This window comes from Drosophila erecta, unplaced genomic scaffold (genome assembly GCF_003286155.1).
Source record: "Drosophila erecta strain 14021-0224.00,06,07 unplaced genomic scaffold, DereRS2 tig00000000-arrow-pilon, whole genome shotgun sequence".
Taxonomy (NCBI): Eukaryota; Metazoa; Arthropoda; class Insecta; order Diptera; family Drosophilidae; genus Drosophila; species Drosophila erecta.
This window is the reverse complement of record NW_020825194.1, coordinates 9,731,513-9,759,096: the sequence shown is the minus strand read 5'-3', so window position 1 is coordinate 9,759,096 and position 27,584 is coordinate 9,731,513. Positions and strand designations below refer to the sequence as shown.

At 43.9% G+C, this 27,584-nt stretch overlaps 10 protein-coding genes across 11 annotated transcripts; 1 reads left to right on the top strand and 9 right to left on the bottom strand.

Moving 5' to 3' along the window:
- The first annotated feature begins 3 nt into the window (after positions 1–3).
- LOC6554878 (ubiquitin carboxyl-terminal hydrolase 12) lies at positions 4–26,440 on the top strand. Of its 2 annotated transcripts, none has more exons than XM_001982180.3 (3): positions 4–568; positions 15,729–15,843; positions 24,813–26,440. In XM_001982180.3, the coding sequence occupies exon 3, from the start codon at positions 25,033–25,035 to the stop codon at positions 26,305–26,307; it is 1,275 nt and encodes a 424-aa protein (XP_001982216.2). In that variant the 5' UTR covers positions 4–568; positions 15,729–15,843; positions 24,813–25,032; the 3' UTR covers positions 26,308–26,440. The 2 variants fall into 2 exon arrangements, with proteins under 2 accessions (XP_001982216.2, XP_026832932.1); XM_026977131.1 differs by lacking the exon at positions 4–568 and adding an exon at positions 3,724–4,387.
- Positions 7,930–10,211, bottom strand: LOC6554882 (endothelin-converting enzyme homolog). Its single transcript, XM_001982184.3, has one exon. It carries the CDS (start codon positions 10,189–10,191, stop codon positions 7,966–7,968), a length of 2,226 nt encoding a protein of 741 aa, XP_001982220.1. The 5' UTR covers positions 10,192–10,211; the 3' UTR covers positions 7,930–7,965.
- Positions 10,544–13,031, bottom strand: LOC6554881 (neprilysin-1). The gene has a single exon (XM_001982183.3). It carries the CDS (start codon positions 12,804–12,806, stop codon positions 10,716–10,718), a length of 2,091 nt encoding a protein of 696 aa, XP_001982219.1. The 5' UTR covers positions 12,807–13,031; the 3' UTR covers positions 10,544–10,715.
- On the bottom strand, positions 13,057–15,311 carry LOC6554880 (neprilysin-1). Its single transcript, XM_001982182.3, has one exon. It carries the CDS (start codon positions 15,217–15,219, stop codon positions 13,159–13,161), a length of 2,061 nt encoding a protein of 686 aa, XP_001982218.1. The 5' UTR covers positions 15,220–15,311; the 3' UTR covers positions 13,057–13,158.
- LOC6554879 lies at positions 15,849–16,795 on the bottom strand. The gene is made up of 3 exons (XM_001982181.3): positions 16,744–16,795; positions 16,607–16,683; positions 15,849–16,548 (listed from the first exon to the last, which is right to left on the bottom strand). The coding sequence occupies exons 1-3, from the start codon at positions 16,759–16,761 to the stop codon at positions 16,281–16,283; spliced, it is 363 nt and encodes a 120-aa protein (XP_001982217.1). The 5' UTR covers positions 16,762–16,795; the 3' UTR covers positions 15,849–16,280.
- LOC26526834 lies at positions 17,208–17,856 on the bottom strand. The gene is made up of 2 exons (XM_015153924.2): positions 17,821–17,856; positions 17,208–17,763 (listed from the first exon to the last, which is right to left on the bottom strand). The coding sequence occupies exons 1-2, from the start codon at positions 17,830–17,832 to the stop codon at positions 17,371–17,373; spliced, it is 405 nt and encodes a 134-aa protein (XP_015009410.1). The 5' UTR covers positions 17,833–17,856; the 3' UTR covers positions 17,208–17,370.
- Positions 17,999–18,871, bottom strand: LOC26526133. The gene is made up of 2 exons (XM_015153879.2): positions 18,796–18,871; positions 17,999–18,733 (listed from the first exon to the last, which is right to left on the bottom strand). The coding sequence occupies exons 1-2, from the start codon at positions 18,805–18,807 to the stop codon at positions 18,056–18,058; spliced, it is 690 nt and encodes a 229-aa protein (XP_015009365.1). The 5' UTR covers positions 18,808–18,871; the 3' UTR covers positions 17,999–18,055.
- LOC113563907 lies at positions 18,915–19,501 on the bottom strand. The gene is made up of 2 exons (XM_026977149.1): positions 19,445–19,501; positions 18,915–19,389 (listed from the first exon to the last, which is right to left on the bottom strand). The coding sequence occupies exons 1-2, from the start codon at positions 19,454–19,456 to the stop codon at positions 19,051–19,053; spliced, it is 351 nt and encodes a 116-aa protein (XP_026832950.1). The 5' UTR covers positions 19,457–19,501; the 3' UTR covers positions 18,915–19,050.
- On the bottom strand, positions 20,263–20,871 carry LOC26526525. The gene is made up of 2 exons (XM_015153898.2): positions 20,816–20,871; positions 20,263–20,746 (listed from the first exon to the last, which is right to left on the bottom strand). The coding sequence occupies exons 1-2, from the start codon at positions 20,825–20,827 to the stop codon at positions 20,486–20,488; spliced, it is 273 nt and encodes a 90-aa protein (XP_015009384.1). The 5' UTR covers positions 20,828–20,871; the 3' UTR covers positions 20,263–20,485.
- Positions 21,011–21,646, bottom strand: LOC26526710. The gene is made up of 2 exons (XM_015153918.2): positions 21,621–21,646; positions 21,011–21,558 (listed from the first exon to the last, which is right to left on the bottom strand). Exons 1-2 carry the CDS (start codon positions 21,630–21,632, stop codon positions 21,127–21,129), a joined length of 444 nt encoding a protein of 147 aa, XP_015009404.1. The 5' UTR covers positions 21,633–21,646; the 3' UTR covers positions 21,011–21,126.
- Positions 26,441–27,584: the final 1,144 nt, after the last annotated feature.

Sequence of the window (27,584 nt, the reverse complement as noted above, 5' to 3'; positions counted from 1 at the left end):
CTCAAGCAAAGGCCTACTGAAGTAACCATCATTCGGCATGCCCAACCATGGGATGGTCACCCTAAGCGAGTAACTGTTCGCAGAGTTTTACTTTTCCACGCCGTGTGCACACACTGGTCGCTCCAACCATTATAAGAAAACCAACAAGAAACGTCGAAAGTTTTCTCCGTGTTAAAGCCAGCCAATAGCCAAATTACAAACGAAAACGACGATTTGCAAACTGCAAATTATGCGTGCGGCACCCAGTGCCATCGAAACCACGTCAACCCAACGAACGCGAGTGTTTTAGACCACCTGCAAACCAGAAACAACCACCACTGTACATAATTTACACGAACAATTTTGCAACGACAACAACAGGAACAACAACAAAGGACGCCGCGCTGAAAGAGAGAAGTTGACATAACTGCAAAAAGTAAATTGTATTTAACAGTGGTGGGCAGATAAATAAAGCCCGGATTGTAATATTGGCAACGAAAAAATCGGAGTGGGAGTGGCCCAATTGCAAAAACGATATTGTTTTGTTGAGACTATTGCCAAAAAGCCACCAAAAGTTCAACTGAAAAAGGTAATACTTGTATTGTTATTTATTTGTGTGTGTGTGTGTGAGTGTGGGCGTACTACGAATAACAGTTAATTGAGCACTCATCGATTTTTTAGCCGCTTTATTGTGGCTCGTAAAGGCAACTTAAATTCATTTCACCTCACGATTCGATCGCCAGATAAAATACAAAGAAAAAATAGAAAAAACTGTCGGAAAAGTTGCCAGCGATCGTCATTAAGTTGATTTGCTACCGCCGCTGATGCTGCGATTTAATTTACCTGGCATTTGGATTGCTTTCGAGAGCTCCAGTTTCCCATTCCGTCGCATTCCACCTGGGCTTTTCGTTTCTCGCCTTTGATTTTCATTTCCCATCCAGCGGCCGATTTTCCTCGCCGAAAAATCGCCGTATCGCTTTCGTTTTCACATTGGACGGCGCTGTAATGGTATTTTGTTTTTGGTCCGCGACCTAGGGTCGCATTGGCCCGCCCCTTCGCGCCCGCCCGCCCATCAGAGCACCTGACTAATTAGTGTTGAGTTATTAACTTGATAATTATCGCTAGCCACGAGCGAGGGGCACCATAGAAGTTCTGGAGTGCAGATCAGCTTCCGTGACACTAAAACATTTCTTGAGATCATTTTCCAATGGTGCATTAACCATTTCAATGGTTTGCTTTAAGTTCTTATTGTACAACATGGATTAAAGTAAGTCCAGTTAAGAATGTCATGGAAACTGTTTTCCTAGTATAAAAACAATTGCCGCCATTTAAAAATTATCCACTTTTTCTGATAATAGTGGAAGTAGTATAAAGAAAAGTATGATATCTTAATCAGATGCAACATTATAAAGTGAAATTACGGAAGTCGAACTGCATCTGTGCCTGCAGTGACTAAGATATAACTTGGATAGCTTTGAGGTCTTTTCGGTAAACTTGTTTGGAACACCATATCGAAATACTGAAAACGAAAAAAGAAACAAACAGTAATTCGAGCTTGTCGCTGACTAAAGCTTCGCTTTGTTTATGGAAATATATATGGTCATAATCAAGCTTTTGGAACCAAAGTCACACGTAAATCTCTGCGCATTCAGACGTATCGATGCGACTATCGTTTCCCATCAATGGTTCTTGGGAGTAAAACTACGAATCATTTGCATTTCAGTGGCGTGGAGACCCTCGCCTTCTAATGACTCGATTGATTTTCATTTTGGGCGACCCTACTCGTTTGTGTAATGCCGGAAGTCGTTCGTCGTAACTTCTTGTATTGATTATAGATAATAATCTAAGAATGTTTTCTGTGGAACGTCTGCCAAATGGTCGGTGGCCAGCTCAAGCAGCTGCCATTAGCCGCAGTCACGCTGTCTGGCCTGGCCTGGCCCATACATCAATTATGTACTCCTTTGGCCAGGCAATTGACTCCAACCCCCGTCCCAGAACCACCCATTTCCACCAGCTCCTACTGCCACTCCCACACCCACTCGCATTTCACGTGAAATGTGGCATGCCTAACCCAACCAGATGATTCATCATAACGTGGCATAGGCAGTTTATGCAGATTCCATACCTTTATGCCAGCCAAGTGGCTGTAACACATTTTCATTTATGCTCTGCTCTCGGTCCCAATTACTCCCTCTCACCATTTTCCGTAATTTTCTGGCCAAAGAGTGCGCCTGCGCATTGGAAAATCGCTTTTCCAGAGCGGTAACTCGACTGCCGAGAGGCGTGTTGAATTTTGTTATCTTCAGGGTTGGACGACTTATCCAATTGGGCTGTTATTTTGACATGCTCCTTGAAACTCCTGGATTCCTCGATTATTTACAACGAACGTAAACCAATGAATTAGAGATGGATTTTAAGAGCTTCCCAATGTTTCACAATTTCCACACATAAGACAGCTTTTGTTTAGAAATTGTTACCGTCTTGTTAATTCAATTCCACACACTTTCTTTTGCCGCAGACTAAAAATATATCCCTTTCGCTGCGCATCGCATGTCCAGCTGTGTCAGCTTCTTTGGAATTTCTTGATGTTTCGGAACTGGCGGTCCGTAGATAATTTTTGGTGCGATTATGTGGCGTGCCTGCTGACTGACCGCTCGTACATCATTAGCTCATCTGTGGGGGATTGTTAGCTAATGGCCGATACTGCAACTGCATTAATAATATAATAATGTATACGCTGTCTGTTTGTGTCATTAACCTCGGAACGGAACGGAACGGAACGGAACGGAACGGGTTTCCTGCGCTCGCAGCTGGAAAATCGCTCGCCTTTGGCGGCGACTCTAATCTGCATAGAATGCGGATCGTCTTGGAATACTTAACTTCTCCCCCCCACGAGAGAAACCAGTTGGCCAATGGCCAATAGTGGGCCAAATGCGATTGGTAGCATTTCAGTGGGTTTTTCGGGCGCATGCGTGACCGATCGACAGTTGGCTTTGTTTACTTTTCGGGTTATTGATCGGCAGGCGCACGATTCGATACTCCGTCCGTCTTATCAGCACGCACACACTCCTATGTGCAGCTAATACGGCGGATCTGGTCATGGGCTCTGTGTCATGGAGCAGGCGGTTGGCTATCAGCACGAGCATGCTGCTCCACTTTTCTGCCTGTGCCCGCCTCTCCGCCTCGCGCTGAGTATCGCTCTCTGTAGTGAACGCCGCCGGAATACCCTGTTGTTGGCTCGAATACCCTATAAGTGGGGCTGTTTGCTTGTTGTGCGGATTGGGAATGGAAGTAAGCGTGTGCTAAACAGTAATTCCAAATCAAATTGCTCGAATAAGAAAAGTAAAGCCAGTAATCAGAATGTAAGTCTTAAGAAAAGTACTTTGTACTTTCATCTGACTAATATGATGAAAGAGTATATTATTTAGTAATTTTCTTCATACTTTATGTTAAATGCACATAAAGGCTTTTACATTTTGGAATTGCAGCTAGTAGGGTAATTAATTGAATTTTTAGCTGTTGTTTTGAATATTTGGTGTAGTTGAATAATTTTCCACCAAGTATCGTAATTTTTATACCAAATTTACCTAAAGTTGGGCATTTGAAACGTGTGCGCTAGCGCTTCGTGACTGGAAGAGTTGGCCCACTGTGTGCATCTGGCCCGGGGGTAGCTGCCTCTGCCTCTGCCGCTGCTTTATGCTGCGCGGCAGAAAGCAGCGCCAGCATAGCGGGCGGAGTGAGCTGCGAGCGGAATGGTCGAGGCGAGCCGAGCGCCCAAATGAGTTACAAAGCAGCGCCACACATCGACGGTCGACTGTGCCCGCTCACTTTGTGCTCACTTTGCTCGGCGGCTGAGTGGCTCGTGGTTGGGTCGGAAATCGCCTTGTCGTGTGTGTATCCCCCTGCGGAATCGAATTTGGAGGCAAATACATATTTAGACTCGTTTATGATTGCCCAGTTCTATATTCAAGTGCGTGGAGGAATATAAACATAACGCGGGTTATTTGGCAATATACACGCGACTAATTACGAAATCGATAAGTCAGCGCCTTGGGAAAACTCACCACACCCACTCAAAAGCCAGAATCTCTAGCTCTCTCCGGGCTTGAGTTTTCCATTTCCCATTGCCCATTTTCCACTTCCAGCAGTGCGTATATAGAGTGCATTTCGAAATAGTTCTAATGTGGAGCATTGAGCTTCAAGTGAATATTTTGTTCAACTGAATTGAATCACTGTTCGCCAAGTGCTCAGCTTTGTGTTTTGTTTCGTGCGTTACTTAATTATCAATTGTTTGCGCCTTATCGCTGGAACAAAGCATACTATATACTATATAATGGATACAGTCACTCTATGTGACTCTACAATGGATATTTCCGCATGGATCGACAGAGATTCTCGTTTGCCAAAGGTAAATGCGTTTTTATTTGGCAAATTTTAGCAGCCTAGGCAGCCACAAGTTTGCATTTGTTTTGGAAAATCGATTTTCTGGAGAGAGAGGGCGCTGCTCTCTTTCCGCCTCTCAGCTGATTGCCAGGGGGAGAAAGTGGGCGTGGGCGGTGGGCGGTGGGCGCTGGGCGGTGGGCGGTTGGTTGTGGGCGTTGGGCGGTGGGTGGTGGGTGTTAGTGTTCCAGCCCCGTTTCCTTGACACGCTACCTTTACCCGCAGATACTTTTCTTTCGCGTGCTGTGTGCAATTGAATCCGCTCCAAAATGAATCGCCACTGAGTCACTGGGCCCACTCACTCTCTGCAAGATGTAGTTTCGAATCCAAGAGGCCATGTCGTGGCAATATCTACCAGCTGGCGGAAGAGGGTTGTTCCATGCGGTGGACGCGATATGAATATTGGCCACCCTCTGAGCCGGAAAACTTTCTGCCTGGCGAACCCATTTGGGCCTTATTTATTGGTTTTCGTACCCAGGAACACCCCCAAAGATTGCAGTCCAATGGCTCACTTTAATTAACCACGTATGCAGTATTTATTGAGTTTCAGTGGTAGTCAGATTGCTTGGCGCACTGGAAAAAACTTTCAGCACCAATCTCATGTTATGTATAAGACAATCGAGCTTCCATAACTCAAATTACCGACTTTCACATACAAATAGTGATTCAGTTTTTCTGGACAATAATACCGAAAACGAGCTCAATGTCCTGCAGTCATATATAGGTCATATTTAGGTTGATAAGACGGTAGTACATGATATATTAGAATCATCTATACTTGTAACACAAGAACAACTTATATAAAAGATTCCAAACTAATGAGCAATATGCATGACATATTCACTTGTCATAATGCCTTAGAATAATGACAAATTGTTTTGGACAAATCCGAATATGGGCGCACCTAGGCACCATGATGCCTACTGTGAGCAAGAATTCAATTGACTGCGAAATAAATTTCATTACTTATGGCTTGCCAAAGTCTCATGTAAAGTATTTATAACCCGTACATATGCACTGTGAATAAATGGAGGCCATATATGACAACCCAGAGGCGTCGCCCACATGCGAAGTTGCCGCAGAGATATAATAATAACTCTGAAGCAATACGAGTATGTGCACAGATCTGAGATATGTGAGTTCCCCAAGCTTCGCTCTCGTTTCTCCGCGATCTCTGCTGTCTCGTGGATATAACGTAAACAGTTTTAAATTACAAAAGTGTTTGCACCCAGATTCCATGGGATATACGAGAGTGTCTCCCTTTACCTGCTTGTCTATGAGTTAGGTATGTTGGTTAAGATACCAGAAACTCGTCCACGCCAATAAGTGTTGTTTGGATATCATCACTCTTAATGCCTGCAAAGATAAGAATTTCCCCATCACTGGCGCACCTGCTGGCCATTCATTGATCTGCTTTGTGTTCCAATCTGTTCTCTTGGCCACGTTCAAAATCAATTTGTTGGAATGCCGCTCGACATGTGTAGAACCACTTAGTGTTTGTTTTTATGAAACTGTTTTAATGCAAAGACATTTTCGAATTTGGGTTAAAAATGTGTGAATGAAATATTGAATCGCTCCGCAAACATTTAAAAAAGGGGAACAGGCAGACGTGCCCGGGGGAATCAGTAGTCCGGCGTCTTGGAGTCCGCCAGCTTTTTTGGAGTCACTTGGCATAGATTGGTAATGCCACTCGAACACTCGAAGACCCACGGGCAGACAGTCCAACAGATAGTTGGATGGATGGATGGGGGGCAGGAAACTGGGTCATTTGCCTAGCGTCTGTCTTGTTTAAATACTTGCGCCTGATTTATTGGGGACTTTGTAAAGTTGATTAATCAAATGGACTCGCGAGCTGCTTTCGTTGTTGTTCGCTGCAGTTTTTGGGTATTTTTCTCACATTTTCATTTAAGTTTTGGGTGCGTTGTCAAATTTATGGGTCTTAAGAGACGTTGCCTGCGTTGATATCGTGGAATTAAGTTGCATAAGCTATGCACAATCCAAAGCATTGTGTCCGTAGATAAAGCTTCATTAGGTTGCTTTCCAAAAATACCTAGAAACCGGAAAGGATCCAAGGGGAACCGCACCTTTTGGATCAAATCCGCTTAAGTGAGTAGGAGTTTAATATTCTGTAGGCCCACAAAGCTCAGTGTACCTAGATGACCGGTGGCAGTTGAATAACCCCAACCTTTTGATTACCATATGAAAAACACCTTTTGCATCGTAACTTTTTTGGATTATCTGGTAATTATTGTTATTGGCTTTCCCAAAGCTTCCGTAGCATTTCTCTCTCTTTTCGCTGATTAGCCAGCTACAAACGGAGCCGAAGACGCCGATTTGATGGCTATTGTCTCGCCAAAGACACATAATTGTGGGGGAAGCGTGATACTTAAAGGTGCCCCCGGCGGCTATGTGGGGGCTGCAGAAAGGGGAGAAGGTCATTTGGCTGGAATTCCGCGTCACTTTATGGCCGTTGTGCGAACATTTTTCCCCATTTGTTTTTGTGGAGCCAGTAATGATATACCCAAGACCGTGGCATCTTTTTCCACCGAATGTAAATTGAAAATTACTTTGCGGGCTCTTTTTATTAGGTTTTTGGTTTTCTCATTTTTTCGTATGTCTTTCAAAGCGATTACAAAACTTCCACCATTATAATTAATAGCCATAGTCTTTGTGTCTCCCATGACGCATTGAGACGAAAAATTGTATGCCATTTTTGCATAGCCGTAATTGATGATACGCTCCAAGAGGTTGCAGAATATTATGCACTGGCCATGGTGCACTTCCGCTCCATTTGGAGGCAATGCGATGCTTGACTGCAATGGGTTGCAATAAATAATATTCAGAAAACTAGAGTGCCATGTAGAATGCAACACGAATTCAGTGAGCTTCCCTATGTCTAAAAATTGCATACAATTTAACTGTATTTATAATTGAGATCAGCAAAGGTGAATCAGAAAATTAAGCTCAATAAAAGGTTCAGACAATGTCGTCTGAAGAGTGATTACTTAACTTAAACGTGGCTCATGATTCTCATATTGTGTATTGTTTTTGTTTAACTTGTTCAAGCTCTGATGAATATTGTTAATAATTCTTCTCAATTCTTGTGTCATTGCAGGTAAGCTTAATATTAAACTGAGCGGAAATGCGTGTGCCTTGTATGGCCACGGGCAATCGATTGACAGGCGGTTCAAGGTCGAGGCATCTGCCTACATCCGATGGATGGGTACTAACGAGTGCCCATATCTCTTACGGAATCGGTTTGAATGGAGCGCTGCGTGCTCGAGTGCTTAAAACCCAGCCCAGGCTGTAGACACGTCGTTCTGCCTTCAAGAGCTTCGATTGACACAAAAACTGTGAGACAGCGAGAACTAGAGGGGTTTTGCGTATTACCTTTTTAAAGATATCTGTTTTTTCAGTAAATGCGAGCTGCTTTTATATGTTTGCATACCCACCTAAAAAAAACTGGCATCCTACTGACCACACTTCAATCAGAAACTCCACTCTCTTGACTTACTTTCCAAGTATTTTATTTCCGCCTCGTCATCATCAGTAAACCAAACACTTGTCTCCACTATTCATCGGTGTGCCCAGGGCACAGCCGAACTCCCGTCCAAACTCCGCGGAGTTGCTGAGCGGTCCATTGACATCCCATCTCTCCGGTGTGTGCTGCATCAGAGGCATCGAGTCCAGGATGGCTTCCTGGTTGTCCTTTGCCCAGCAGCGCGTTTGTGCAAAGTATATGAAGAACAGCTGGGTGTTGGTGAAGTTCAACTCCGGCAGCGTTTCTTTCGCCAGCAGTGGGCGTAGCTTGTGATCCTGCTGCTCCAGCCAAGCCAAATATGCGTTGAAAGCCAAGTTGAGACCGCTGCCATCGGCTATAATCTCTCTTAGCCTGGTGGCATTGCGAAACTCGCCAGGTTCGTTGTACAAGTAACTGCTGTACTGAGCCCGCTGGCACTCGCTGGCATTTCGGTACCCAGACATGGTCAGCTCATTCCATTGGGACGTCGCCTGTGGATGATGATTCCATCCCTCGTCATCGAATGCCTGAACCAATGCACTGGCCAATCGGTGGCCCAATAACGCATATTTTAGAGACTTGGGGTAGTAGTAATTGTAGTAGGGAGCCTGCAGCAGACCCCATCCAACCAGGATCATTTGCTGGCGGGGCGATAAAGCAGCTCGCACCTCGAATGCATCCAGACCGTCTGTATCCTCGCCGAAATCGTTGCCCCTGAGGCCTTCGAACTGCTGATGGGAACGATACTTTAGAGCAATCTCTAAACGGCGCCAGTAGTCTTCCGACTTCTGGAACTGCAAATCGGAGAGGTCTAAACTCTGGTAATCCGGCAGTGAGACTCGATATTGAGAAAGCCTGGTTCTAGCCGCTCTCCGATCGTTCTCGTCCATCCATTCCACGTGGAACTGCTCCTCGAGCGCCTTGATCACATCGTTGAATACGGCGTCCAGATCATGTTTCGCATTATCCCGCTGTACATGGCGCTGAAACATTTCACCCAAAACTTGCGGAAAGAGACGTTGCGTCACCTGGACGCATTGGCGGGCACGTTGTGAAGGTGCTTCCTCCGGCGGCTGATTGAGTTCATTCAGGGCCACGTATATAATGTAGCCACCAACTGTGATGCGGTTATTGGCCTTAACAGTCCTCACCACATGTTTTACGTATTCCGGAGAACGGAGGTAGACTTGGGATGGGTACTGACTCTCTAGGATGACCTCTACCAACATTTTGAAGTCCAAGTGATTGCCCATCTCGCTGGTGAGCTCGGTCAGGGTCATTCCTCCTTTCTGGCGCCGTAGACGCTCTTGACCAGTTCGAGGGCGTGCGCCGTAAATTTGGGCCTGAATGGCGGGCGGAAACTCCTCCTCTGTCTTCTGAATATCCTGTTCTCCCATTTGTTTGCATAGCTCAAACTCGAAACGGATAATGTCTCCGGCGAACCTAGCCGCCTCTCCGGTATCCATGCCAAACCAATCACGAAAGTTTTCGGTCACCTGCTGCTGCACCTGCTCGTAGACCTCATCTCGCACCTGAGCTCCTCGGGTGACCAAGGCATTGCAGTGCTCCGCTGGAATGATGGTGAGCTTGGGCTCGCCAAAGTAGATGCTATTCCCCTTCATGCTCTGCAGATTCAGATCAATTTCCAGACCCAAAAGTATGTCCAATCCGTAGTTCCTTCTCAGTTCACCCAGTGTTTGGACCCACTGACGGTTGTGCTGCCAGTTGGAGTTGGGTACGTTGCGTAATCCCCCATTATCCTTGAGAATCTTCATAAGAAAGCGACGCCTCTCAGCGGCATTCGCCTCCACTGCGACGCAGGATTCGTAGAAAGCTCGCACTTTTCGTACATTCGTCATGCTGGGTCCACTATATCCGTTCGGATGATGTTGCGGTGGCAGTGGCTGGGTGAGGAGCTGCTGCAATTGCTCCGAGATTTTGGTCTCCATCAGTTGCTGAGCGGTGGACAACTCATCCGGACGAAGCTGGCGCTTGTGATAACGGCCCCACTGACCGCAGGCGTATTCGAAGAAATCCGTACAGGGATCGACGCTCAGGTTCATGTACTTTTGCACATCCGTAGCTATTTTTTGGCGCACCAGTTGCTCCTCACGTGAGTCTGGGAAGTTTCCACTCATCTGCATGCGATTCATATGGTTTTGTCGGCCTTCAGTCACATGGCAAAGTTGGATTTCAAAGAGGAGCAGCAGTTCGAGCAGATAGCCCAACCAAGCGCTTTTGGTAGCTCTCATCTTGGCGTTGAAAAATCGACTGAACTGCTCTGTCTGGAGGCTTGATAATACGCGAATCGGAAGCTTCTCCTGGCTGGGCTTGAACCTGGGAGAACTGGGTCAAGATTGCTCTCAGTCCCTGTGGGTTATCGCACCCATTGGGGTTCTGGGATCTGCGAGAGAAGTAAACAAACTCGGCCTCGACAACCGAGAACTTGGCATTGACAGCAAAACAACACCATTCGCTTGGTGACAAGGTTCTCCTGCTATCAAGTTAGCAAATGTTGTAATCCATTGGACCGGGAAGGTTTACAATTTCTCCCAGACAGGGAAGTATTTCCGATCTATAGTATAGACTATATTTATAAATGTAGATTATTCTAAGCTGACAACAATTATTGTTTAGATATGCATTTTATTCAACGTTAGTTGTTAGAAACATACTTTTTCTAAAAGCAACTTAACACGAATGCTGATATTTATTCAATAAGTGAAATGCAGTATATTTCAGAAGCGTTCATGATTAGTATATAGTCCCATTACTGTTAGTATATGATGCACTTGCTGGCAGGATTCATGGGTGATCCAATGGGGCACCGAAATTCACTCGCAAATTCAGCTGAGTTTCGCAAAGGTCCGTTTACAAGCAGGCGAGTCCAGGTGTGATTCTGTCGGGCACTGTAGAGGTATACTTCTGGAGTCCCTTGATTGTCCCTAGGACGAATCTCGTCCAGACTGCAATGCTGCTGGGCATAGGCTAAGAAGAAAAGAGCCGTGTTTGAGTAGTTAAGATCGGGCAGAGTTTCCTTCGTCAGCTTTGTGAAGTCGTTGTTTGGCTCCTGGAAACCCAGCCAGTTTAGATACGCCCGAAAGGCGACATTGATGGCTGCACTGTCCGTGATCAGTTGCGTGGTAGCACTTACATTGGGCCTCAAATAATTATCCACCTGGCGGGCAAAGCAATTGCTTCGAATGTGATATTGCCAGGCCGTTTGACCATCCCAATTATCCCGTTCGAGCAATCCCACCGACCAATGCGGATCGTCGAAAGCCATCACCAACTGTTGCGCCAGCTTAACGCCCAATGTGGCGTAGCGGATGGCATGGCCGTAGTGAGGATCGTAGGCCGGTGGCTGCAGCAGGGCCAATCCCATATCCAAACGTCGCTGAACTGGTCTCAGTCGCACCCTGGCCTCATAGGCCTCCACGGGATCGGAGGGAGCAGGCACAAACTCTTCAAAAAGACGATTGTTTCTTTGGGACTGAACCACTCCCAGCAGCTGGCGCAGATTTTGCCAATAATTGCCGCGTTCCAGCTGCAGTTTGAGGATCACTGGACGCTCGTAAGTGGGCAGCTGCAGCTTTAAGTTCCTTAGTTTTTCCTGACCCACCCGCTGGCTGCCCTCCACCAACCATTCCGCACCCAGACTTTGCCTCAGAGCTGTCTTTAATGTATCATAGAGATTGTCCAAATGCACTCTGCTATCTTCACTTCCAAACTGGCGGGCATATAATTCACCCAATGCCGTGGGAAGTAGTTCTTTGGTTCGTTCCAAGCACGCCCGCTTCCTTAACTGTGGGCGATCGTCCAGAGGAAAATTCAGAGCAGACACCGCTCGGTACATTATATAGTTTGCCACTAGACTGATGTTGTGGGCACCCACAGTGCGTTTAAGTTGGCGAAAATATTCCGGTGCTGCCATGTAAACGGGCTTATAAATATCCTGGCCAAAACTGGCCCTTACATATGATTCCAAATCTAGTTCATATGAATTCGAAAACTCACGCAACGTTTGGCGTGTGTAGTTGGCTAGGTAGAGCTGCTCTTCAGCATCCCAGGGATCAAAGGATCCACCTTTCATCCCGCCACATAGCTCGTGCTCGAAACTGAGGATGTCGGCAGCCAGACGAGCAGATTCCTCATGTCCCAATGCCAACCAAGCCTTAAGTTCGGATGCCACGCGATGCTCAAGGGGTTCGTAAATGGAGTCACGAATATCTGAGCGATTCCGGGTGCACAGCTCGGTTGGAATCAACGTGCTGGGTTCGCTTAAATACAAGCTGTTCTCATTTACATTGCCATAGTTATAACCCACTCGGAGTCCAATCAGAATGTCCATTCCATAGCGCAGCCGTAGACCACCTAGCACGCCAAGCCAATTGTAATCGTGGTGATGCACTGCCCATTGGGAGCCAGGAACAGCTGGAAATCCTCCATTCTGGGTGATGAACTCGCTGAGGAACTGCTGCTGCTGCTGGCTCTGATGAGCCTGCGCCGATATGCAGGACTTGAATAGCTCCTTGGCCTGTCGAACTATGACGCTATCCTCTCTCCGCACAGCCTCCTCCACGAGCACAAGAAGCTCCCGGTCCGTTTGCTGCTGCAGTTGCTCCTGTGGCGTTAGAGTTGACTTCCAGTTGCCGCAGGCATAGGCGTAGAAGTCCACACAGGGATCGATGCTTTTGTTCACATGACTACCCATTTCCTGAGCTTTTGAATGTCGTACCGTCTGTTCCGATTGGTAGATCCGCTGGAAGGGCGGTGGTAGATCCTCGCCAGAAACCAAGACATTTAGCTGTAGGTGTGGCAGCCAGAGCAGCCATAAAAATACTGTCGTCCAACACGGGTCCGACATGCTGCCGGAGCTCGGTGAAGCTATCGACTGCCTTCGCCACTCACAATCGCATTCCAGCTGCCGAGAGTCCGAGTTGATATGACCAAGGGTCAGTTGGGGTTATCAGCCATCAAGAGAGTGAAGCGGGCAGAGAAGAGATTCGCTTCCAGAATCTGATTGGATCGTTGTAAGAGCTTCTGTAATGCAGGAATTATTTGAGTTATGTTATACTTAAACTTGGGTGCTCTTTAAAATACAATATCTAAAAGGGTTTAGGTTTGGTTATAGAAAACACAAGCAAGCAACAAATGCTTTTATTTCGTAATCTCGTATAATAGATACATGTTAGGCATATGCAGGGAAAGTTCTCCTCCTAGTAGAGCGTGCACTTAAAGCGGGCGTTCAGCTTTTCCTCCCTGGAGCAACTGTAGGCATTGGCGAATGGTTGGGAATTGGATAGCGCCGTGTTAACCCGCAGCTGCTCGGGAAGCTCATCAAACCGCTCCAAAGATTCCGGATAGTCGGTGCAGTAGAGCTGCGCATAACCCAGATAGAAGATCTGATTGTGGTCATGGTTCAGGATTGGCAGACGTTCTCTTTGATATATAACCGGTGTTTCGGCCGCATTCTTCAGCCATTGTTGGTAGGCGCGATATGCGATATCCAGGGCACCATTATCGGCTACAATTCTACGCAGCAGATCCTTATCCTGCACTGGCTTACCCTTGTACTCCACAAAGATGGCGTACTGCTCCTGGAAGCACTGGGTACGTCGAGAGTATGAACTCTCCGAGGTGTGATCCCACCAGTTGTTCTGATAACCATAGGCATCGTAACGCCTTCCCACACCATCAAATCCGTGAAGCATTTGGCGAGCGAGAAGCACACCCATGGTGGCGTATTTCAGGGCATTCGGATAGGCGGGATCCCAGAAGAATCTTGCCTGCAGGAAAGTAATCGGCACTTGGATGCGATTCTTCTGGATCTCGTAGTGCGGCAGCTTGTGCACTTCATCTTCTGTCACCGGGTCGGCCACCAACTTGGCCAAACCGCGTTGTGTCTTCCACTGGAGAACGCTCACCAAGTTCGGGTAAAAGTGATCCATGTGCAGATTAAGTCCGTGCATCTGGCGAATCAACTTGTTGTCGTCATGGGTCCGGAAATGCAGCTTCAAAGCCTCCAGCTTGGTGATGGCCTTCTGCCTGGTCTCCAATGTTAGCCAGAGTAAACGCTCCGAGGCCTGCAGATCCTCGCGAAAGACTCGCTTGATATCCGACCACGTCGATTGCATCTCATTGATCATCTGCATGTGGTGGAAGTTGCGATGGAACAGACTCTCCAGTTGATGGGGGAAGAATTGCTGAGCCAGCTGGACACACCAAATATCTGCTCTCTGGGACGGTGGCACTCGTGCGGTATCCAATGCTTCCAAAGCCTTCCACATGGTATAGTTGGCCAGCTGCAGCTTGGGGGTCTCCCTTATCACATCCACCAAATTGGACATGTAATCCTCGGGGGTCTCATACAAATCCATGTACAGGTTGTCGTTGAAAATCAACTGCAAATACCGGGTCACGTCCACATAGCTACCATAGGCAGCCTTCATCTCAGCGGCGGTCCTTTGGCGAGTGGTTTGCGCCAAGGTGAGAGCTGGATTGTGGGGCAATCCCTTGGCCAGCTGCTGCTCTATTTGGACGACCTGGCTGGCCACCTCCTGCCTCCAGTGCTGCGTTTGTTCCGGGAAATACAGTTTCAGCTTATCTTCGATCGAACGCTCGTAGAGATCCCGAGTGCCCTCGTAGTGGGGATGGACGAAGTGACGCCGTGACATGGGAAACTGGGGAGCACCGATCTTCAGGCGATGCATCTTCTCCTCCTTGTAGTCGACTATCACCTCCAGTCCTATGAAGATATCCACGCCCAACTTGCGCTTCAGATTGGCCACCACCTGCAGCCAATCGTACTCGTACTGATACCAGGAGGCAACACGTATCTCGGGCCAACCGCCTCGGAAATCCGTAACATTTTGCAGGGTATTCAAAGCGGATCGCGTGTCATTTGCTTGAAGGCGGCATGAGCCATAGAAGTACTTCAACTGACGATCGGCACTGTTCTCAGCTCCCCTTGTCGCACTCTTGAGCATATCGGCACTCTTCCGGATATACAGCTCCTGGAGCTCCTCCAGGTAGTTGGACCGCGTCTTCGACTTTCGAGCGGGATGCAAACGCGGCCAATTGGCGCACGCATAGTTGTAGAAATTATTGCACGGCTGCTCCTTGTCATCGCCCATATAGGCTTTGATGTGAGCCGCCTTGGCCAGTCGCAGGATCTCTATCGAATAGTTGGCGGCCAAGGAATGAGGCACTGTAGCATCTATGGCGCATATGGAAAGCAGGATGGCTCCCAGCAGGAGTCCAAGCGGTGGAGAGGCCATTATCTACGGCAATAGGGCTACTTTTTCCGTGTGATCCGTATGATTGCCGAAACGAAACTGAGCGGGAATCGAGAGATGCGTCGATTTTTGACTTGAACCGAGGCTTATCGTCACCACCACCGCTTGATTGGTTAATTAGTTCCATTAACCGTTGCAGTGAATTTGCCCAGCCTCTCAATTACGCGACTGACCTAAAATTCTTAAATTCTAATTTGAGTGCTCATTTTCCTCCAATTCTCCAATTCTCCCACTCTAGCATCTGATAATCGCGTTCTGTGGGCTGTATTCGCACTTGACCCTCAAGGTAGCCGCTCTCCGAGCTCCAAGTCTTATGTGTACTTGTACATATGCTATGCAAACGTATTAGTTAATGAGCTAATGGCTTTTCCGGGCCCAAGGTTGGGGCCGACTCATCATCATCATCCTGTAGCGTATAATTAAATGTTGTTTGTGCTCACAGTGCCTGGCCGTGCCGCTACTAATTTTTCCCCTTCCTCCTCTAATTGCAGATTGAAATTTTCCTCAGGCTTGATTTCTAAATACATTTTAACCACGGAAATTGACTAGAAATTGCCAGCTAGCAATCATCACCAGACAACGGCCATCAAGGAAACTCCACACACGGTAAGGGAATTTACTTTCTTATAGTGCACACAGCTGTCAAGCTGGTCAAGTTAATAGTCCAATAGTTTATAGTTCCTGGTTTATTTGGATAAGCTGTTTTAGGCTCAAAGTGATATTGATTGTTATTGCCAACACATACTTTCAAACAAGTTGACCGCATCTGTAAATCGTATATCATAGTATAAGTATGTATTCTGCACTCGTAAATCATAATGCCAAAGTGGCACTTTTGGAACAAAGCCAAGACAAAGTGCCATAACTTACTGCACTGTCATCCGTTTGGGATCCACTTAATGTTTGCCACCAATTCGCTTTCAAAGTCCCTTTTTTTTATTTGCAATGGCGCTATGAGAACTTGTCACTTTCTAGTTCGAATAAATAATGTAGTATTTGCTACAACTACGACTTAGTTACTAGGTTAATACTCGATGCGTCGCCTAGCCAGCGGTGGTCTTAAGAACTTGTCCGCTGAGACGACGGTCAAGTTCCACGGTATCCAAGGTGATGTTGTACTTGACATGATAACCATTGTTATCCGCCACATAGGTGGCCGTTTCCACATACACATAGTTGTTATCCTTGGCGGGGAAAACGAACGAAGAGGTTCGTTTGCCCGTGATGATCAGTTCCGGTTCCTTGTCAGATTCCTCGGACGAGTCCTTGATCTGCCCCTTTTCATCTCGCTGTTGGTTGGCCTCCCTAATGCTGGAAAGAGAAAATATTACTATTGTGAAATCAAAATGAAAATCAATCAAATACTCACTGAAATTCGTAAAGCACTTTGGTGGAGGCATGGTTTTGATGGATATAAAGGACAAATAATACGAACACCGACAGGCACTGAAAACATTTCAAAACATTTCTTACACCGCATTTTGTTTTTAGAGGACTTTGACTCACCGTAGTAACTCTGATCATTCTAATTTAAGCTGCTTTGAGGCACTGAATGAACGGAATCCCAGATGAGATGACGATATTTATTTGTTTTGTGTTCTTGCAGTAGTTGCAATCTATACTACGGAACTAGTAAAACCGGTCCGTAACATTGCAACTGAGAGTTTTCGACCTGGCGATCCGCAACCATTATTCTTCGGACAGATATAGAGAGAGATATTTATGATATTTCTGATTTTTCTGATCTGCTGTCGGCAAACGCCCCAAAACGGGTTTCCTCCATTGCTATTGGACCTGTGACTATTGAGTGGATTTAATAATTGCCCCCAGCAATGCTGATTGACACTAATTGCCTCTATTGGAGCGTCTAGTCTTTGGGGGGTCCGTCTGTGTCATCGCGGCTTTGGGGGAAAAGCCTTGGAAAATCGTTTGCTAAAGGATTGTTTTAAAAAAGAAATTTCCCAATCAAATGAGTATTAAGATCGACAGATTTATTATTAAATACGAAATTGAAACAAGCTTAAACCTTGAGTTAGTTATTGATACAAAACCTCGACGAGATTTACTTAAAATCATGAAATATCAAGATCCTTTGCAAACAATTTTCAACAATGAAATACTGAAGGTATCCTTTTAGCCCAAGATTGTTAGTACTTTCAGGAGCTGCGCACTCAGTCGAGTTCCGATACCCAAGGGAGGGGGTTGGCACTCCACCGGAAGATTAGGCACATTTCCCTCATATGTTCCTCTGTTGAACTGGGTTGCAGTTGAAGTGGAAATCGGTGCAAGTGTCGGTAAAGGTACCACTGGTCTGCCATTAACGACTACAGGATCAATCGGCATACTACTTGGTTGTTCAGATGGCGAGATCAGGGAGTGAACCCTTTCCGAAGGAGCAGCCTCCATAGGTCTGCATGGTTTTGAATTTGCTGGCGGCTCGACAGAGTCCCTTGATGGGTTTAAAAATAGCAGGCTGATGCCAAAAGCATTGGCAAATGCCGCACAGCCGAGTAGGAGGACTAGAATCTATATATGAAGTTAGTTATTGTAACGTTATAAAATCCGGTTCGCTTGTATACTTACACTCTGTTGCATTTTAAAACTGATACTGAAGCTATATCTCTCTTACTGTTCGTTTTATATTGAGCCCCTTGTTAGTTAGTAATTCATAAAATTACCCATTCAGATATATAGCGACTGAAAACGGGTTCAGTGTTATGACAAATAGCGAGTGACGTTTAAGAGAGTCAAGAAAGAATTTTTCTTGGTATCAAGAATTTATTAGATATTTTGTAACTTGTAAATGAAAACTTCTTATTCATCCCGTTTGAGTTTTAACTAACGTTTTAAGTGTTTTGGCATCTAATCGTGATCCAATACCATCCGGAAGGGTTTCGCAATCATCCTGGGTTTGGTCTTCCGTTTCCAAGAGAGCTTCGGTAGTTGTTGAAGTGGAAGTTGGCCTTAGAGTTGGTAGTGGTACAAGTTTTTCAATTGGTATTGAATTGGGTACAATTTCATCAACCTTTTCTTTAATTATTCGCAGTGCCTTTGCAGCCAATGGAATTATTTCTCTAATACCGCTGTGAGGTACACTCCTTTGATCATCTTCACTGCTAGCTTGAATCGGGCTTAAAGTGGAAGTGGGTTTAAGTGTTGGTAGAGGCACAACCCCCCTCTCCTTTTTATCGGGTATTTTATTAATATTAGTGTTGATTTCCGTGGAACTTATAGAGGAGCTGGGAGCCAGAGTTGGAAGGGGTACAGTATCTCTTGTGCTGGCAACTCCAAGAGAAATGGTACGTTGCTGCAGTTCATTTGGCTCTAAAGTCGTAGTTTCAACGGGCTTGCACTGTTTAATGGTCGATATGGCCTGCTTAGACGAAGGCTGATCATAGTTTTCATTGGAAGATGGTCTATTTGATGCCGTTAGGAAAAGTTGGCTTAGACCACCAGCATTTACAACGGCGATCCAGCCAAGCAGCGCAAGTATAATCTATAGTAGTTGAAATTATTAGCGCTATTTATCAATGCAATCCGGTTTAATTGAATACTTACACATAGTTGCATATTCGATCTGATACTGAAGCTCGATCTCGCTAGCAGTGATTTTTATATCGAATTCCCAGTTAGTGAGATTCCCATTAGAATAGGAATTGAATGAAAACGAGTTTAAATTGTTAAGTCAGTTTTGCTTTAATCAATCAACTTAGAATTTTTCTTCTTAGAATTTTAACGACTTTCTTTGTATGTATTTATTATTGAAAGGAAGTTTATATAAATGTTATTTAATGAATTTCATGTTTCACTCAGCTATACCCTCTCCTTATCATATTTTATAACCAGTGTTTGCAGAGTTCTCGCGTTCAATCGTGATCCAATACCCTGTGTAATGGGTTCGCAATCATCTAGACTTGTATCAACTACTTTTACGTTTTTGCCAGAAGTTGTAGTTGACTCCGGAGTAACTGACGCGACTTTAGGAGTAATGCCTAGTCCTTTTGGCTTTGAACTCGAAGTTTCGATGGGTTTGCAGGGTTTTAAACTCGGTTTCTCCTCCTTGTTTACATTAGGTAATGGGGTTTTTGATTCCAGTTGACTTGTGCCAAGTGAATTTCCAACGGCTACCAAGCCCAGGAGCAATAATATAAACTATGGAATACATTTATTACCACTTTTTCACAATCCGAGTTACTTGTAAACCTACCCGCAACTGCATTTTCGATTTGATACTAAAACTTGAACTGTCTGGCACTGGCTTTTATATTGAACTTATAATGCTAATAAGTAGATAATTATTGAAAACTGGTTTAGATTACTTTCTAGATTACAGCACATACTTCGAGGCGCATTACAGAACAAAACAAGAGAACAAGTCGAGTTCCGCGTTACTCAGCTAGTGGAAGTGCAAACGAGAAATTTCAACATTTTGTGGAATATCGGTAGAAACTGGGAAAAAAGTGAGAGTGGCAACATGGCAACATTTTTTTTTTAATTAAAAAAATTAATTTTTAAGTTAAAACACAAATTTTTAGAGAATTGCGCCAGAAACATTTAGAGGTATGCCACTTCAAAATCCGATTAAGATAAGTTGAGTTATGGGACCATTACTTGGGCCATTACTTAATTTTTTCGAATTTGTACAACATCATAACGATCTAGTTTCTACTCTATGAGAAACAGGTATGAAAGGGAATGAAAAATATTATATTTTATGAACAAAAAAGCAAGTATTCCAAGTAGAGCTGCTCTAAGTAGGACACTGTTCTTTAGGTTTAGATTAAGCTTTGAGTAATTCTTCTGCTCTTTAAATATTCGAAAATGATTGGCCAGATTCTTTTTGATTTCCACGTATGTATATCTTTTATAGACTTAGGAATCAGTGTACTTTGTTTTCTGTGCATAGATTCTCTTGTTTTGTTTCTAGGTGACATTTCCATTCAAGTTGTGTATAATATCATTGAAATGTCATACTCTTGATTAAAGATGCCGTTGAATCTATCGATCGATATTAGAAGCAAAAAGTTAATAGATATTGATTTAATATCGTTTACATTATAGAGCTGAACGCGATACTTACAATCGCATTTGTTTTAATTTTGTTACTAATAGATTAAACTTAGATGTAACTGGTTTTATGTTAAACGTTCAAACACATTCTTTTTAGGTAGGCAATCATCAACTCGGTCAGATTTTTTTGCATTTTGAAAAATAAGTAAAGTTTTTCACATCGCAAGTATTAGTTAACTTATGAATTATTTTGAGCGAGCGTTTTTAGTACGGGTACACTAAGATATATATGAAAAGGGTCCGTAGGGTCTCTATTATAATTTGTTGCGTCATCTGATGAATCCTTGGCATTCAAATCCGTAAAAGAAACCAATGGCTTGGATGTAAATTCCTTCGTATAGATTTTCCTTTGGACTGGCGAATGACTATCATAGTTAGGATAGTCTGAAAGGCCAAACGTGTACTGGATGCTCAAAAGCACAAGGAACAGAAATATTTTCTAAAGCGAAAAGTTGATTTATCTTTATATTTGCTTTCTTGAATTTTAACTATACACTGCTGCACTTACAATAGGTAGCATTTTTATGTTGATACTGAGGATCAAAATGATTGAGTTTCAGTTTATATAGACTCGACTTCAGATATCAAATTATCCAATCATATAATCCTGTTGAAGTCTGGATGGCGTGTAAAAGCATTTGATTGATCAGATAATAGAATGTTGATCATATCACGAATAAAAAAATTGAAATCAAGTCGAGATGTGGATACATATGTATATTAAAGTGTCTAGTAATATTAATAGATTAATAAATATAAATAATTTAATATTTTTCTGGTTTGGTTCCGAATTCTGAAGATCTGTGGGGATCAGTTAATTTAAGCGAGGATCTTTAGTAGAGTTGCGCTTAGTCTTGGTCCAATAGACTCTGGGTCGCAGTTTTCGTCAAGAACTGGATTACATAAGATGGTTGTATCTTCTGCATTAGATGGATCACTGGTGGCATCAACTTGAACTGGTAAATCCTTGGGAGAATAGTTATCCTTTGTTGGTTGTCGCCTCAGAATAGTCAGAAGCTTTTGAAATCTCGCTTTTGATTTCAAAAGTTCTTGTTCAGTGAATCCATTCAAATCGTTATCTTTCGCTCCGTGTTTGATGACATCTTTGGCCTCGTCATATAAAGAATATGAGTCCTTGTGCAGTAGAAACTTGGGATTCGAGGTGGTCACGTCCTGGGTATCCGAACTTCCGCCGCCCCAACTTAATCCCAATAATACAACCAGGCATACAAGAAGTGTACACAATATAAACTGAAAGCAAATCACATTATTATTATATGGTTATTACAGGGTTAAACGACTTCAGCACTTACAATCGCTTGCATGTTCAGTTCACTTCTGTTATGAAATTCCACTCGGTAGTGAGTTTTATATCGACGTGGCGCTGGTCGTTAGTAATGCATAAAATTACCCAGGTAGACAGATCGTTCGTATGTCTTACAGTTTTTATAGTGGGGCTAGCGTCCAGCACTTTTGTATGGGCGTTTTTTGAATTGGGAAAATCTTTTTTCGATCAAGCATCATTAATTTGTTCTATATTTATAGCTGTGAATGATATTTTCTCACGGGACTTCTACCACTTGCTGGTCATTACAGTAGCCCAGTTCTTAAAGCTGATTCACTCCCAGAGAATTTTGAATAAATTTGATTGTGATAGTGTGCAAACCATATAATAATTGCCAATAAGTGCGACAAACATCACTTCTTGGTAATTGCCACCCTCGAATGGCACACTTCATGACTCATTAGTTTTACTATGACTAGGAGTATTATGACTAGTGTTACTACGACTTCTAGTACTAGTTAAAGCCTGTTCTGAATGTAAACAAACGAAGCACGTTTTTTATACTCTTTCAAAGGGTATCTAAATTTCGTTTATTGGTTTACCATCAAACGAGTCGACTAGAATATACATAACTTGTTGCCTCCACACACTATTGATTTCAATTATTGTTTATTGCAATTGAAAGACTACTTATAACAGTTTGCTACACCCCAAAACTGGTGGGACTCCCAAGTATAAGCTTCGTTACTACATATTTTTTACAATAACATTATGTTAGTGTATCAACTTCCAGTGTAAAATGTAATCAATTGGTTTGGTTATTTCAATCACATTTTAATTCCAATATTCCTCGTACATCCCATTTATAAAGACATTGTAGCATTTACTTCAGGATAGCACATTAATAATGCACACACGTTGGTTAATTTTAATAATTGTTTTTAGTACACGGCTTCTATTAATGATCAAAAAAAAAAAAACAACAATTTTATTTATTACCTATTGTGTCACGAAAGGATCTCTCTTTTATTGCGTTTTAAGATACTGTAATTTCGTTAGATCACTTCTCAGTAAAAGCTATACTGTAGTAGCTATTGCAGTTACATACATTGAGATATTAACTTATATAATCCAAACTTAATCGATAAATTTCCTGAGGGTTCATGTGGGACTTTCTCTAACTGCGTTTCAAAGTTATTTAACCCGGTTCGATCATTAGCTTTAGCAGGAACTCCCTTTACTAGTATTCTCAAATTTCAACCGTATTGAACACAAGTGTGTCAATTTTAATACGAAACCAAGTCGCACGATGCTAAATTGAGGTTTCAAGGTAATTCTAAGGAACTCATACTTGATTACCATAGTTAGTGGAGCAGATAAATGGCACTATGCCATAGAATCTATTACAAAACCAAGCGGAATCGAGGATAGAATTATTCAAAGTGGTTTAAAAATCCCCTCCAAACTGGAGCAATATCAACAAATTCACGTAATGCAATTAAAATCATACAATGGATTTTAGCTTGAAATTGTTTATTATAGCAAGATCAACAATGTAGACAAATTAACAACAGGCTTTCATGCTCTGTAATAGTTTGGTATACTCTTAAGGGTATAGGAACTATTGACAATTTTAGCACGTATTGCCAAACATTTTCAGTTTAAAACACTTAAGGATATTCAGTCGGGAGACTTATTAAATTGGCTTAAACGACACTTAGGCTAAAATCTTCAGCACCTTGGCTGATAGATTATTGACGGGTTCCGTTGTTAATCCGTTGCCGGCATTGCGTTGTTTAGATAGGATTGTCCGAAGATACTCCAACTCGGCTGATTCCTTGCACGCTGTGTGAAGAATCCTTTCCAAGAGCTTGGGGATCTGATGTGATGTCTCGGGACTCCTCGGGAATCGGTGGTAGATGCAACTGTCTGTGATTTGCTTATCCAAAGTTAAGGGGGCTTGGCTGGTTGTCTGGCACTCGTACTAACTGGTTGTTTGATGTTTCTTCTGCCGTCTGGTAATCGTAACTGTAAGTTTGCAGGGCCAAGCGCCTCGGCTTTTATACGATTCTCGGCGAGCGTGGAGCGGGTGCATCCGCCCATGGCACACGACCGCCACTCGCCGGGTCGGGCGTTGCGTGGCATGCGGAATTTTCCCATTCAACTGCCATTGAGCGAGCAGTTCACAGAAAAAGCACCGAACTCTCCAATTACGGTCTATAAAATTGACACTATATTTAGCCCTTACCGTCATCTCGAAGTCTAGACGCCGCCGGCCGATCCAATTCAGCCTGTAAGCTGGCTTGGATGATATGAAATCGAAAACCAGCTGCTCGATGGCGCTGATTCACTGTCATGTTTGCATATGTTTCGTTTCGAATTACATGAGAATTATCTGCATATTTATGGCACATTTATGGATTTTGATTCACACTCGGACTTTGGATGATGATCAAGTCATAAAACGCTTTAAAGGTTATTCATTTAATGAAAATTTGAGCTTGATCATCGTGAGTTTGGCTTCATTCAGACACGCTAAAATATGGCACGAAAGTTCACTGGCGACCATGAATGTTAATAAAGAATATTTACCATAAAGATATGTTTTTTTATTGAAGGTCATGGACATCCTTGAACCGATTTTGCAATATGTTCTACGTGTCTGAGTTTCACAAACTGAGGAAAAATTCTAGAAAAATCAAAATCCCAATAAGTTGTTTAAAATTTATCAATAAATATATAAAATTGGAACTGTGTGAATAATACTTATATTATAATGATGTGATAATCTAAGATGTTATGCTAAAATAAGTGAATTAAATTAGTTGAAAATCTGTAAATTTGTTATGTCTTGATTTCAAAATTTTTCCTCAGTGAACTCCCAATACAAATTGTTCAAAAAATTATTTATAATGCAAAACACCCAAGATTACAAATAATTTTCGAGAGGGGATATGAGAGTTGAATCATTGAAGATCTTCATTTGCTTTTCTTACGCATTTTAGTTTTACAATTATTTGCTTGGTTTTTAGTGTCGCAAAATCAAATTCCAAATTTAAATTACTACAAAACTGATAACGTAACAATAATCAAAAAGTAATCGAAGTACTACACTAAAAATGAAAGCAAAGTAAATATAAAAAATATTTTTAATTTCTGTTGTTTGTGTTATGCGAAGCAAACTCACGTGTATCCCCTCTTCAAAATTATTTATTTTCAGACAGAAACAGAAACAGAAAAAAAGTGTTTTGTGCGCCTCTGCCCCAAAAAAAAAATAAAATAAAAGTATTCCAAGCAAAACTCAGTAGGCCAGAACTTAAATGCTCTAACCAAAGACAGCGCGATCCCGACGAACGACAAAGAACGAGGACGACTGAATCAAAGCAACCACGGTGTGGTCATTTCTGTACCGGTGTGCCGCTGCAGCTCCTGGTGCCGGCATGGGTGCCAATGTGTCGCAGCTGGAGCGGGAGATTGGCTCCGATCTGTTCCCACCGAATGAGCACTACTTTGGGCTGGTGAACTTTGGGAACACCTGCTACAGCAACTCGGTGCTGCAGGCCCTCTACTTTTGCAAGCCATTTCGCGAGAAGGTACTCGAGTACAAGGCCAAGAACAAGAGGCCCAAGGAGACGCTGCTGTCCTGTCTGGCGGATCTGTTCTATAGCATTGCCACGCAGAAGAAGAAGGTGGGCTCCATTGCGCCCAAGAAGTTCATCACCAGGCTGCGGAAGGAGAAGGAGGAGTTCGATAACTATATGCAGCAGGATGCGCACGAGTTTCTCAATTTTCTGATCAATCACATCAATGAGATCATACTGGCCGAACGGAATGCAGGACCCAGCAATGGGAATCCAAAGTCCTCAAGTCAAGGCGGCAGCACTAGTGCCATGGCCAGCAGCATAGCTAGCAAGTCCAGCTCAACGTCCAACTCGAACTCCAACTCCAATTCGACGACAAACTCAAATGGGAACAGTAGCAACTCGACGGGATCATTGAATGCCAACACAAGTGTGCTGGATGCCAGTGGCAGTTTGACGGCCACCACAACGCCCATAATCTCAGGAAACGGGACTGGAACCAATGGGGCCAACTCGGAGCCCACATGGGTGCACGAGATCTTTCAGGGCATACTCACCTCGGAGACGCGGTGCCTCAACTGCGAGACGGTGAGCAGCAAGGATGAGAATTTCTTTGACCTCCAGGTGGATGTGGACCAGAACACCTCGATTACGCACTGCCTGCGGTGCTTCAGCAACACGGAAACGCTGTGCTCGGACAACAAGTTCAAGTGCGACAATTGCTGCAGTTACCAGGAGGCGCAGAAGCGGATGCGTGTGAAGAAGTTGCCCATGATCCTGGCCCTGCATCTCAAGCGCTTCAAGTACATGGAGCAGTTCAACAGGCACATCAAGGTCTCGCATCGCGTTGTGTTCCCACTGGAACTGAGGCTCTTTAACACCTCCGATGATGCAGTGAATCCTGATCGACTCTACGATCTGACCGCTGTGGTCATCCACTGCGGTTCCGGACCGAATCGTGGCCATTATATATCCATTGTGAAGAGCCACGGACTGTGGCTGCTATTCGACGATGATATGGTGGACAAAATCGAGGCTTCCACCATCGAGGACTTCTACGGTTTGACCTCGGACATACACAAGTCCTCGGAGACGGGCTACATACTGTTCTATCAGTCGCGGGACTGCGCCTAATCCTACAACGCTATCGCCCATTAGAAGTTAAGTTGAAAGTTTCCAATCTCCTGTGCAGCAATGCCCAAAATTGTATGTCTTTTACTATCTAACCACACACAGCTATCAATAAAGATGATCAATAAATCAGCAACCGATTGGTCTAGGTCAGTGAGCCTTGATGGCTGTCGGGGCCAGAATCTCTGCGGCGGTTCAATCAACCCACTCAATCACCTGGGGGCTTGCCGGTGCGCACGTAAACAAATGTGCGATTTCCCGTGCCAAAGCGGTTTCATTGTGGCTCCAAGCTGGTTACTTACGCGACGCTTGCTAATCGCTTAGGTAACCGGCGACCGATGAATTTCATCAGAAATCCCCGCGTCAAATCGTTGGGAGGGTCGCGAGCCACCGAGGGAACTAACCACCGGTCACACAAACAGGTGGTTTGCCGCCAATAATTGCCCACCTTTTGGACACTGGAGATGATCGCGGGTTCGGCGGATCAGCATCGCCGCACACTTAGTCACGTCGTCCAATCAGAAGCACGTGAGGCACATGCACTAGTGGTCAGTGGAGTGGGAAATATGCAAATCCCATCGGATCTGCAGCATAGATCAAGTTTACAATTGCCAAGATTTTTAAGAACAGTTACCTAACCGATTAAATCGAAAATGACACATCGCCAATAATTGCCCATCTTTTGGACACTTGGAATGATGGCGCACACTTAGTCACGTCGTTACGTTAGGAGCACGTGAGCCATATGCAATAGTGGTCAATGGGTTGGAATACAATTACAATTGACCAGAATTTAAGAAGAGTTACTTAAACGTTTACGGCGAAAGTGACACATCGAAGGCAATGGAATGCGGCTAGAACAATGAGTAGATATTTTTACTACAAAGTGTTTCTCTATGTTATAATGTCATAAAATGTTCGAAGTTCCATATAATATTATGGGCCTGCTTTAAAATGACATTTATAGATATTTCCTATTTCCCATTTTCCCCTATTAATGCTGATTTCGTTTTGTAAGTGTCTATCTGCATAACAAATCTATTTGGCCATGGATAATGGAAAAGCTTTCACATAAACATATTTCCTTTTGCTGGAGAGAAAACTAACATTGACAGTTTCGATGGTTATGCAACATAGGCAACTTATCCACTCAGCGATGCAACAGAGATTCAATTTCGATGTTTTTGTTTTTTATTATCGTCATTTTCAAGGCTCCTCGCCTGCAGTTCGCTGGTGTTGTCTTGGCCAGTTATCTGTGGATTGGCAAATGACATCGTTAG

Coding starts and splice junctions, on each gene's coding strand:
- LOC6554882 (XM_001982184.3), bottom strand. CDS start 10,191: ATGAGAGCTACCAAAAGCGCTTGGTTGGGCTATCTGCTCGAACTGCTG.
- LOC6554881 (XM_001982183.3), bottom strand. CDS start 12,806: ATGTCGGACCCGTGTTGGACGACAGTATTTTTATGGCTGCTCTGGCTG.
- LOC6554880 (XM_001982182.3), bottom strand. CDS start 15,219: ATGGCCTCTCCACCGCTTGGACTCCTGCTGGGAGCCATCCTGCTTTCC.
- LOC6554879 (XM_001982181.3), bottom strand. Junction 16,549..16,606: donor AAAGTGCTTTACGAATTTCA/GTGAGTATTTGA, acceptor TTCTCTTTCCAG/CATTAGGGAGGCCAACCAAC.
- LOC6554878 (XM_001982180.3), top strand. CDS start 25,033: ATGGGTGCCAATGTGTCGCAGCTGGAGCGGGAGATTGGCTCCGATCTG.